Source organism: Pectinophora gossypiella, chromosome 24 (assembly GCF_024362695.1).
Source record: "Pectinophora gossypiella chromosome 24, ilPecGoss1.1, whole genome shotgun sequence".
Lineage (NCBI taxonomy): Eukaryota > Metazoa > Arthropoda > Insecta > Lepidoptera > Gelechiidae > Pectinophora > Pectinophora gossypiella.
Genome location: NC_065427.1, coordinates 5,747,255 through 5,759,956, shown reverse-complemented (window position 1 = coordinate 5,759,956; position 12,702 = coordinate 5,747,255). Strand labels below are relative to the sequence as shown.

The 12,702-nt window shown below is 33.5% G+C and overlaps 2 protein-coding genes across 3 annotated transcripts in view; one reads left to right on the top strand and one right to left on the bottom strand.

Moving 5' to 3' along the window:
* LOC126377841 (plastin-2) overlaps nucleotides 1-1,555 on the top strand; it is a 62,380-nt gene extending 60,825 nt beyond the window's left edge. For both annotated transcript variants that reach the window (XM_050025811.1, XM_050025812.1), the window contains exon 15: nucleotides 565-1,555. In XM_050025811.1, the coding sequence (XP_049881768.1) occupies nucleotides 565-1,003 (439 nt within the window). In that variant the 3' untranslated portion in view covers nucleotides 1,004-1,555. The remainder of the gene's footprint in view (nucleotides 1-564) is intronic.
* A 4,260-nt stretch (nucleotides 1,556-5,815) lies between these two features.
* LOC126377922 (transmembrane and coiled-coil domains protein 2) overlaps nucleotides 5,816-12,702 on the bottom strand; it is a 55,716-nt gene continuing 48,829 nt past the window's right edge. Inside the window, exon 17 of the mRNA XM_050025979.1 lies at nucleotides 5,816-11,360. Within this exon, the coding sequence (XP_049881936.1) occupies nucleotides 11,330-11,360 (31 nt within the window). The 3' untranslated portion in view covers nucleotides 5,816-11,329. The remainder of the gene's footprint in view (nucleotides 11,361-12,702) is intronic.

The window sequence follows — 12,702 nt, the reverse complement described above, 5'->3', positions numbered from 1 at the left end:
CTCAGTAATCGATGTCACTCACCGTACAAGTACGTCAGGTAACCGTACGGGTACGTATGGGTGTTAGAGACACCATAATGAAACCTTGTGGTTTGACTTGTGGTTTCACTTTGATGATTGTCTCTTTTGCACAAGGTTGTATTCTATCTTTCTGTCCTGCTGTCAAATAATGATGCTATATTTAACAGAGTCATATTAATTATTTTTCATCATCATCAGCCGTACTACATATGACATTATTATTTTTGTTTATGGAAAGGGTACTTACGTATCATATGGGTGAGTTGTATTGTTGGTGTGGCTTTTATGGGTTTATACTTTCATGTTTTGGACTGTTTCTTCGTGTTTTAATGTTTAGTGTGTGTGGACCTAATCTTATTGACACTACAATAATTAACCAACTTTTTTTTATTATCTTTTCTCTCAATTTTCTTTTTAATTTCTTGATAAGCATCTCATAAGATTCTTTTCTAACTAAAGCTAACCTCAAAATTGATGCTTTTATTAAACTACATTCTTCCATTTTCTAATCTTCATAAACTAACGTCTTCAATACCTCCTTAGGCCTTATGAAAGAAGCACGTCGACGATACAGAAAAAGCCTTGGACTATCACAGTCCCTATGAACCGAAGCGCCCAGAGAAATTTTGCTAATAATGTCGCACCCAACAATATAATTTCCGCAAAAAATGAAGAAAATATCGCTCCTACCAACAATATCGTTGCTGTAAATGATGAAGAAAATCCCGCTGAAGAACAAGAATCAGAAATCATTAGCGACGAACAAGTATTTGAAGAACCACACACTACGGAAGTTGAAGATGATGAACTTATAAACGGTTTAACTGATAATCCTGATGATGAGGAAATGGTGAACGGTGGTGGAGATACAAATGAAGAGGAAATCCAAAACGACTCTGGTTTAGGGTCGGACGAGAAGCCCGCTTTACCACCAAAACCTGAAAATTTGTCTGTCACCAACCCTGATGTGAAAGAAGAATAAGTAACAGGTCTTACCTGATGGACCATTGTCTGTATAATGGTCTGTTGGCGACACCATACCGAATACTGAGGCGGATGATTCTGAGTTAATATCGAGTGGATTTTTCCGTCGTAAAATATATATTTTTTTTGTGCTTCCACTTGATATAAACTGAGAATCATAGTCTGAATTATTCCTCAAAGTTTTTGTTACGATGTCAAAACACCCTATTTGGGCGATGGACTAACCTATCACCATATCGTACAAAAAATACATCTTAGAACTTCCTACCTAAAGTACCTCTAAGTCTACTGAATCCTTGAGCCTCAACCCATTACGATTTGCGGGATTGAGTTTATGCATGTACCTATGTAACATATTTTTTTTTCTGTTTTCGTTATATTAATTATTTTATATGGCAATAAATAAAGTGAAAGTGATTTTATAATGAAGCAGTGATATGTATTACCATAGCGTTATATTAAATATTTATCTGTATTTTTTTTTACATTTTAAAAGCACGTTGATAATACTATGAGTTTTTAATAAAGATTTTATTTTTAATGTTGTTAACACTGTTTTTTTTTATCATTTGTAACCTAAAATTTACTGCAAAATTAATGCATTTAAATCTTCTAAGTTTCTGAGGATGCCCACGAAAAGGACTAAAGACAATTAATTAAATCCACTACAAACAGAAGCGGCCTTAGCAAAATATTTAGAAGGTGCGAGACCTCACAGTGGCGCCCCTTCAAAATCGGTTTTTTCCTCGATTAGTTTACGGCCACCTATTAAATGTATGAGTTTTATGTGGCCGCTAAGAGGTATAATTCACAGTGCAGGTGTGCCCAATCCAACTGCCAGCCAGGGTGGTCCCGTCGTCAGGGTGGCTGCTTTTGGCGCCCCTCCTAAAACGACGCCCGGTGCGATCGCACTTAGGGCCGCAACTGACTATAACAGTAAACATAAAACTCTCAGGAATTTCAGGAACTTAAGGACTAAGTATCAGGAACTTTAAGCGACGAAAACCGTAGGACTGCTTGCATAATTCGAGAAACAAACATGGAAAAGGGACATGGGCAATTTGTACAAAATTGAAGATATCTCGAAAACGGTGCGTTTTAGAGCAAAAACAATGAAAATTTGCCGCCTTTTTAATAAACCCCCCTACTTTTTGCACTACTACAGGATGAACATGAAACTTTCAGGATTTTCAAGAACTTTTTCTAGGCTGCGAAAATCGTGGGACTGGTTTAACAAATAAAATTATTGGCATAATTCGAGAAACAAACATGGAAAAGGGACATGGGGAATTTGCACAAAATTGAAGATATCTCGAAAACGGTGCGTTTTAGAGCAAAAATAATGAAAATTTGCCCCCCTTTTTAATAAACCCCCCTACTTTTTGCACTACTACAGGATGAACATGAAACTTTCAGGATTTTCAGGAACTTTTTCTAGGCTGCGAAAATCGTGGGACTGGTTTAACAAATAAAATTATTGGCATAATTCGAGAAACAAACATGGAAAAGGGAAATGGGGAATTTGCACAAAATTGAAGATATCTCGAAAACGGTGCGTTTTAGAGCAAAAATAATGAAAATTTGCCCCCCTTTTTAATAAACCCCCCTACTTTTTGCACTACTACAGGATGAACATGAAACTTTCAGGATTTTCAGGAACTTTTTCTAGGCTGCGAAAATCGCGGGACTGGTTTAACAAATAAAATTATTGGCATAATTCGAGAAACAAACATGGAAAAGGGAAATGGGGAATTTGCACAAAATTGAAGATATCTCGAAAACGGTGCGTTTTAGAGCAAAAATAATGAAAATTTGCCCCCCTTTTTAATAAACCCCCCTACTTTTTGCACTACTACAGGATGAACATGAAACTTTCAGGATTTTCAGGAACTTTTTCTAGGCTGCGAAAATCGCGGGACTGGTTTAACAAATAAAATTATTGGCATAATTCGAGAAACAAACGTGGAAAAGGGACATGGGGAATTTGCACAAAATTGAAGATATCTCGAAAACGGTGCGTTTTAGAGCAAAAATAATGAAAATTTGCCCCCCTTTTTAATAAACCCCCCCTACTATTTGCACTACTACAGGATGAACATGAAACTTTCAGGATTTTCAGGAACTTTTTCTAGACTGCGAAAATCGTGGGACTGGTTTAACAAATAAAATTATTGGCATAATTCGAGAAACAAACATGGGAAAGGGACATGGGGAATTTGCACAAAATTGAAAATATCTCGAAAACGGTGCGTTTTAGAGCAAAAATAATGAAAATTTGCCCCCCTTTTTAATAAACCCCCCTACTTTTTGCACTACTACAAGATGAACATGAAACTTTCAGGATTTTCAGGAACTTTTTCTAGGCTGCGAAAATCGCGGGACTGGTTTAACAAATAAAATTATTGGCATAATTCGAGAAACAAACATAGAAAAGGGACATGGGAAATTTGCACAAAATTGAAGATATCTCGAAAACGGTGCGTTTTAGAGCAAAAATAATGAAAATTTGCCCCCCTACTTTTTGCACTACTACAGGATGAACATGAAACTTTCAGGATTTTCAGGAACTTTTTCTAGGCTGCGAAAATCGTGGGACTGGTTTAACAAATAAAATTATTGGCATAATTCGAGAAACAAACATGGGAAAGGGACATGGGGAATTTGCACAAAATTGAAGATATCTCGAAAACGGTGCGTTTTAGAGCAAAAATAATGAAAATTTGCCCCCCTTTTTAATAAACCCCCCTACTTTTTGCACTACTACAGGATGAACATGAAACTTTCAGGATTTTCAGGAACTTTTTCTAGGCTGCGAAAATCGCGGGACTGGTTTAACAAATAAAATTATTGGCATAATTCGAGAAACAAACATGGAAAAGGGACATGGGGAATTTGCACAAAATTGAAGATATCTCGAAAACGGTGCGTTTTAGAGCAAAAATAATGAAAATTTGCCCCCCTTTTTAATAAACCCCCCTACTTTTTGCACTACTACAGGATGAACATGAAACTTTCAGGATTTTCAGGAACTTTTTCTAGGCTGCGAAAATCGCGGGACTGGTTTAACAAATAAAATTATTGGCGTAATTCGAGAAACAAACATGGAAAAGGGAAATGGGGAATTTGCACAAAATTGAAGATATCTCGAAAACGGTGCGTTTTAGAGCAAAAATAATGAAAATTTGCCCCCCTTTTTAATAAACCCCCCTACCTTTTGCACTACTACAGGATGAACATGAAACTTTCAGGATTTTCAGGAACTTTTTCTAGGCTGCGAAAATCGCGGGACTGGTTTAACAAATAAAATTATTGGCATAATTCGAGAAACAAACATGGAAAAGGGACATGGGGAATTTGCACAAAATTGAAAATATCTCGAAAACGGTGCGTTTTAGAGCAAAAATAATGAAAATTTGCCCCCCTTTTTAATAAACCCCCCTACTTTTTGCACTACTACAAGATGAACATGAAACTTTCAGGATTTTCAGGAACTTTTTCTAGGCTGCGAAAATCGTGGGACTGGTTTAACAAATAAAATTATTGGCATAATTCGAGAAACAAACATGGGAAAGGGACATGGGGAATTTGCACAAAATTGAAGATATCTCGAAAACGGTGCGTTTTAGAGCAAAAATAATGAAAATTTGCCCCCCTTTTTAATAAACCCCCCTACTTTTTGCACTACTACAGGATGAACATGAAACTTTCAGGATTTTCAGGAACTTTTTCTAGGCTGCGAAAATCGCGGGACTGGTTTAACAAATAAAATTATTGGCATAATTCGAGAAACAAACATGGAAAAGGGACATGGGGAATTTGCACAAAATTGAAAATATCTCGAAAACGGTGCGTTTTAGAGCAAAAATAATGAAAATTTGCCCCCCTTTTTAATAAACCCCCCTACTTTTTGCACTACTACAAGATGAACATGAAACTTTCAGGATTTTCAGGAACTTTTTCTAGGCTGCGAAAATCGCGGGACTGGTTTAACAAATAAAATTATTGGCATAATTCGAGAAACAAACATGGGAAAGGGATATGGGGAATTTGCACAAAATTGAAGATATCTCGAAAACGGTGCGTTTTAAAGCAAAAATAATGAAAATTTGCCCCCCTTTTTAACAAACCCCCCTACTTTTTGCACTACTACGGGATGAACATGAAACTTTCAGGATTTTCAGGAACTTTTTTTAGGCTGAAAATTGTAGGACTGGTTTTACAAATAAAATTATTGGCATAATTCGAGAAACAAAAGCAGGAGAGACATTGCATAATTGAAGATATCTTGAAAATGGTGCGGTGTAGTACAAAAATAACGAAAAATTTGCCCCAATTTTTATCGAACTTCTCAAACATTTCCCATTACAACTTCAGACGTAGAAATCAAAATTCCACTCCACGGGCTAGCTTGACAAAACAAAAAATGACAGTATCGCGCCGGTATCCCCAAAAGGGTAGTCAGAGTGGTGTAGTTGACTTAAATCGTCGTTGCCAATTTAAAAGCTCTTATGTGTCGTCCTCACCAAATTTCTATTTTGTCAGGATCGAACGTAAATATCAATTATCTGTTAAGAAAAAATAATACAGTCATACAAAAAAATTGCACACGGATGTTCTTTTTTATTTCTATAAAATTTACCCGATTGCACATATTTTAAATTGGCAACGACGAAATAAGTAGTTTATACAACCATTTCTCACTACGTTTAAGTCCCATGTGATGATAAAAGAGATAAAGTGTTATATTATATGTCGTATCGGAGCAATGCGGAGTATCACTTCCTACTTCACACGAAATAAAAGTCTTGAATAAAATTATGATGATTTTATTCCATAGCCGGCAACCAAATACAAAACTGTGTTACATTTGACATGAGAGCATCAACGTAAATCTACACATTCGTTTAATACTATGCGTTCTCTTAGAATAGATCCTTAGGACGAATCAGGCAAGGATATAACGAGTTGTTATATATTGGACTTGTTATTTCCCATATTACTTTTTCTGGAAAAAAAAACCCTTATTTTCGCTAGATATATTATTTTACAACATTCAGCTTAATATCTTTGATTCCTGCAGACACCTCCCAATCTCATTTTAAGTTATACCTGTCGATTCCCGTTCCTTTCCTTTTCGGCAGATTAGAAAGTGACAGGTATAACTTATAATATATGGTAGGCCGCCTTTGCCCACCTTAGAATAAGTTTATCCTGTAAATGTCTTATAAATTTGTGTCTACAGGACATGCGGTCACGAGCATCATGTATACAACTTGGTACCGTGTCACATAAACTTTTTTGACAAATTGAACTGAAAGCCTCACTAAATGTCAAATATGTAAATGCGACAGAGTTCTAAAGTGAGTACATGACTCATGACTGTAAACAATATTTGGAGCAGGAGGGTCTAAAGAGGCCACATTGGAGAAATTAATCTGAAAAGCAATATTGCTATTTGACATTGGCGCATATAAAAGTAAATCAGCAAATGCCACATAGCAATATTGCTTTTTTTAATGAATTGATCATTGACTAAGTAACTCTGAGATGTCTTAAACGTGTACGAGCTTTTTAAAACCCTTTTTTAATCTATACAAAATAACAAGTCCGACATATGACAAACTCCAAATAACAATTTTAAAATGTCTTACGAAATGATATGAAAAATAACATTTACATGGTGATGTAAAAAAATATATTTACAATAACAATAACTACTTTTCACAAAAAGCGTTGTTTTAGCAATAGTTTTTTTTTTACATTAACAATATGGATGGTAAGTGGGTACTTTAAAGATCTAGTTTTTAAGGGATTATTTAGTGCTTGGTGAGTTAACAAGAAGAAAACTTATGTACAGTCATGCGAAATATCATGTACCCACTTTAGAACCCTGTCGCACTATCATATTTGACATCGAATGAGACTTACGGTTTAATTTGTCAAAAAAGTTAATGTGACATGGTTTCAAAGTGTATACATATTAGTACTCGTGACCGTACCTATAGCTAGATCAGATGTTCCCTTTTAGTAGTATACTTACGCTCAATAATGCTGCGTGATGGATTACTTGGAATTTCAAAACGCCTACCTCCAGATCGAGGTCCCTCACTTATTATCTTACCCAACAATAAAGGACTTTCCAGGCTACGTTTGTAATAGATATTTATCGTGACAATTCCCTATTATCTCATTACTCGGGTACATAATTAATGAAAAATACAATGTAATCACATATGCATATATGAAAATAATTGTCGCTTGATATTTGGATCACATTATGTATAGAATTTTGCTCTTGCTACCTATATTGCTTCTCTTAATTTAGATCAGAATAATAACGGGTGGAAGATGTAATTGTGGCTGGGTGTAATAAAAAGTGTCATCATTGATATCCAAAAACAAAGATAAAAGATGCATATGTCTGTTGATCCATGAAATTAGAATGTTAAACGAAGGAAAATCTTTACAGCGTCATCTATATTGTTTTTAAGGAATGTAGCCTGGAGAATCCCTTATTGAACTATTTATTTATGTGGTTGAAACTAGTTTAGGACCGCTGGTAATCCAATAGAAATTGGGAAAGATGTAAACAGAAACAAATAGTAGTCAATGCTAATTACCTATTTTTAAATGTAGTTAAGTAAGCAGGAGAGAATAATTTAAAAAACGTACTAGATACAATTAATTTCTGGGGACTTTATACAAAAAAATACTTATTATAAAAATCATAAGTTTCTAGTTAAATCACCAAGCTATATTCGTCTACGTTCAGTAAGAAATTTGGAATGTTATCTTTATAAATATTAGGTTTATTATTTTAGAAAAGATTTTCCTAGATAGTTTTGCCGATAGGACATGGTTTTGATAACATTTATACATATTTTTATTTTTTTTCAGTCTCACGCATTTATGGTGTAATACGAAAATGTTTATCTCAACAACACAATCTCTTCGGGGGTTGAAAAGGCCTACATCAAAGCAATTTATCTAAAAAAGCAATATTGCTATTTGAGATAGTTGAAGGATAGTTCTCTTTCTAACCCCCCACTTCCTTAAAATGGGGAGTGGAAGTTCGTATGGAGCATTCCGCAATTTTCAAGGTAGAAAGCTAAAAACTGGTATGCAGAATATTTGTGACTAAAAAAAATCGTACATTATTTTCTGTGCAAAACTGCTCTCAACCTCTTCGATGAGGGGGTGAACTTAACATCGGACTTTTCGCAGTTTTCAAAGTAGGAAGCAAAATTTTTGTACATTAGGAAAGGGAATCCGTGTTACCCAGAATTTAACGCGAACGAAGCCGCGGGCAAAAGCTACTTAACGTATAAATGTTATTAAAATCCCGTCAACATGGCATCAATTTAGCTAAATAATTAATTAATAATAATAATAAAGTCGTTACATTCCCTCCATCGCCTCGCTAACTTTAAAATTGACAACAATGATGTTGGAACACCAGTGACTCTTTTAAAACATAATTAAATAATCATTCATGCTCTCTCAGTAGCGTCGAATAATCGGATGGAATACCTTTGAAATATTCAAATATAGATTATGATAATTATTTGTATCTTTTTAAATGTAATTATGATTTCTACCAAATAAGAATTTAATTTATTGTGACGTTTATTTATATTGACATTTTTGAAAATCCAAACCACATTATTTAGCTGTTGTGTCTGGAAATCGAATCGAATAGCTAAAAAAAATCGATTATTCGACGCAAAAATTTCAAAGCATTACTCTATTACTAAAATAACGTAAAAAAAATATATCAGATAAACAATATTATAAATATTGTGATGGTAATACAATCTCATTTTGTCTCGTTTAATATCAATATCACAAAAAGAATTTTCACGTTGCCATAAAATTATCAAAATCAGTTTAGATAGTCACATAAACACATTGGTATGTTTGAAAAGTAAATAATTATTTTTATTTGGAAGTTAAAAACGGGATATAATTTATTTAAAATTGATATAGCTTATTTTACTTAATCTGTGAATATGTGACCTCGCAAAAAATACATTTTACAAAATTTATTATGAATTTTTTGTCGGTTTCAGTTTGACGTTAGAAAAAAAATTAAGAAGGAATACAATAAAATATTTAAACATAACCACTTCACCGTAAACCGTCACCTAAACGAAGCATCAGTTCTCTATCTAACTTTTTTTATCTTTAATTCGAGATGTGCCTAGCGTCTGTCAGCCTTGGAACTGAGGTACATAACGGTGCCTGCCACCGTGGAACGGAAACAAACATGGAAGCCATGGTATAAGGAAATAAGGTATGGCCTATGCAACTAGGCCAAAAAATTCCAAAAAAAAAGGAAATGATGTATGCTCAAAACTGACAGCTATTATTTCAAGGTTAGCCCAGCTGACGTCATCCCGCACGTTGCCATTTTGAAAACAATAAATTACCCACGTTCAAAGTTATACAAAGAAAAATTTATGTTTATTAAAAGATTTTCGTACAGTTTTAACGTTTTTATATACGTCACAAATAATAGTAATTAAATACATTAGTCAGTAATTCACTTAATTTTCAATAATAAAGTTTACGTCCTTGGAATGTTGGAGATACCAATTTAATGGTAACACTTAAGTCATCAAGGGCTAGCAATGGCGGGTTGTTATAGGATTGAGCATACCTGGCCTTCTTATACCATGATGGAAGCGGCTCAAAAATGACGCAACGAAAATCGTACCGCGGGGGGCGGGAGTTCAAAATCATACCATCAATAAAATAAGCATTCATATGCCACCCTAAAAAAAGCCATAGCATTTATCGCCGTCATGTAAAGGTACAAATCGGCACGTACTTTCGTCAACTTATTTACGATACTGCGTAAGTGGCTAAGCACTGACAAATAGCGACATAAAATCAACAACGTGTTTATGTATAAATTATTTTGCTACTGTGATTGTGTTTTGTTTTGAGTGAGTTTTGGCGTCAACAATAGGCTAGTTTCCAACTAGTCAAATCAGTTACTTTTTACTAAACGTCAAAACTCAAAATTACTATGGAATTTGTATGAAATAGCACAGTGTGGCGTCATAGAAAAACGTGATAAAATGTCGGACTTATTATTACGTTTTTCTTGCTTAAAATTAAAAAATAAGTTAAATAGAAAAAAGAAAATAATTTTCTTTAGTTCTAGATCTGTCTTTATTTAGTAATCAGAATTTCATAATTTATCTTGAACCTAGTACAGTCATGAGCGATATAATGTACCCACTTTAGGACTCTGTCGCATTAACATATTTGACATTTAGTGAGACTTACAGTTCAATTTGTCAAAAAAGTTAATGTGACATGGTACCAAAGTGTATACATATTAATGCTCGTGACCGTACACGACCCAATTGGCGAGTATGATGGGTGTTATTAGCCAATGAGAATGGTAGTGCCATAGAGAATAATAGTTGGGAAAGAAAAATCTCCTATGACTCGACTAGTAATACCTAGGGAACAAAGGGAAGAGACTGCATCCATGTTTAGTTCAGTTCACCGGTCACCACACGATACTTCACACATTTGTCCGGCCATTCATTATATCGCGTTTGCATCGTTATATAAAATATAACATACTTAAATTACCTCTATGCGATAAATAACTAAGGTATCGTAAACATACAATAAAGTGTAGTCATGAGCAATAACATGTACCCACTTTAGAACCCTGCCGTACTATCATATCTGACATTATAATGAGACTTACGGTTTAATTTGTCAAGAAAGTTAATGTGACATGGCTTCAAAGTGTATACAAAATTATTACTCGTGACCGTTCAAGGAAATGTAATGTGTTCAAGTAACCCAGCCCGCTGGTTTATACTCATCTTCACATTTGTAAAAGTTAATTATAACTTAATGTATCACTGATACATGTTTAAAGATCCGTCTGTAGCGAATAGACAACTGGGATCAAAGGTATACTTCTTAAATGTAATAAATAGGAAAAAAAAAATTCAGAATTCATTTAAGAACGATTTTGTCATTTCAAGTTTTATTTTATTGTGAACATTAGAAATGATCAAATGAGTATTTCAGTACAGAAAAGCATTATTTTTGCTTATTACTTTTTCCCATTTTTTTTTTCACAATCTTTTTTATATTAAAATATAGTTTTTAACCACTTTATTACAGTTCTCCGTATTTTCTTCAAAGAAAATAAATAAAAAAAAAATGTCAACTACCTTTAACAATGTAAGGGATACATCGGGGGACAAAATTGCAATATCACGCTCCAGCCGATCGGGTAGGGTAGACTAACCCAGGTTAACTGTAACCTTGAAGTTAAAATGGCCAATCATCAACCACATAATGACCTGCACTCATATGACCTGAAGTAGAAAAAAACAGAAATTAATAAACTGAAAGGAAAAATAAAATAAAATTAAAAAAGGGGTAATAAATAAAGTCATAACGGTAAAAAATAATAGAAAATAAATAAATTTGAAAATAAAAGTTAGAAAAATACTTTGCATACATATTGCAATTAAGTCCTTAATTCATAATAATTCATAATTTGCAATAAAAATCAAGTAAAATGTGCATGTAATAAGTAGTATTTGAATACATATTTTTAAGAGGAAATGATTGTTATTTATATAATTTAAAAGGTCGACATTATTGTGATTTCGGTCCCTTTCACACATTCATGGCTACCATATAAAAGGTACACTAATAAATAAATCTAAACTTGCGCTAACGCAATGGCCAAATATTTTTTTTAATCAATTTATTAGAATTTACTCATTATTCAGGTATTTTATTATTATTTGAAGACTTTGTTGGGGCCAAGTAGATATCGTATAATGAAAACCAGGTAAGCCTCTTAAAAAAATAAGAAAAAATATAAAATATATTTTTTTAAGTATATTCGGAGACAATATTTAACCTCCCAATAGACACGCTAGTTTCAATCGAGGTGGTTTGATTTTTAACCGAATTTAAATAAATAGAAATAAATTTACGTTTTGTTGAATAAAATCATAGCAGAATATAATTTTCCAAAAAGGTGCTTACGTGATTTTGTCTATCAGACGACGATATTGATTCTTGTATAAAATACTTTTTCATTATTTCTTTTTCGAAATATAAATACACATTATATAGTAACCATTTATATGAAAAAAAAAGGTTTCGTAAACTACAAAATATCGAATAAAATGAGAATAAATCCTACAACAACCTGTTATATAAGCATAAACCAACGCTAAACCTCGTACAATATTATTTAATTAGCTATTGGCCCCAATTCCTGCCGACACCACCTAATTTCATTTTAAGTTATACCCGTCATTTTCTTATCCGCCGAAAAGGAAAGGGACGGGTGATTGACAACTGTTAATTTTGCCCGGAATAAAATAGGTATCTCGCTGAAATGCAACCCGTTTGACGTGTACTGTCAACTTAATTCTGTCGAGTTACTGGCTAATTTCGACGGATAAGAAAATGACAGGTATAACCTAAAATAAACATAGATGGTGTTTACTGGAATCGGCACCTTTATAATATAATTATATTTGTATAACGCACTATATATACATAACAAAGCTCTTAAACTGATGGAATACATAACAAAATCGCTCGGTTTCGTGATAAAAAAATTAAATTATAATCTTATACATTTCAAAATTACACATTGACTAATAATTATATATTTTTCTAGCGGATTTTTAA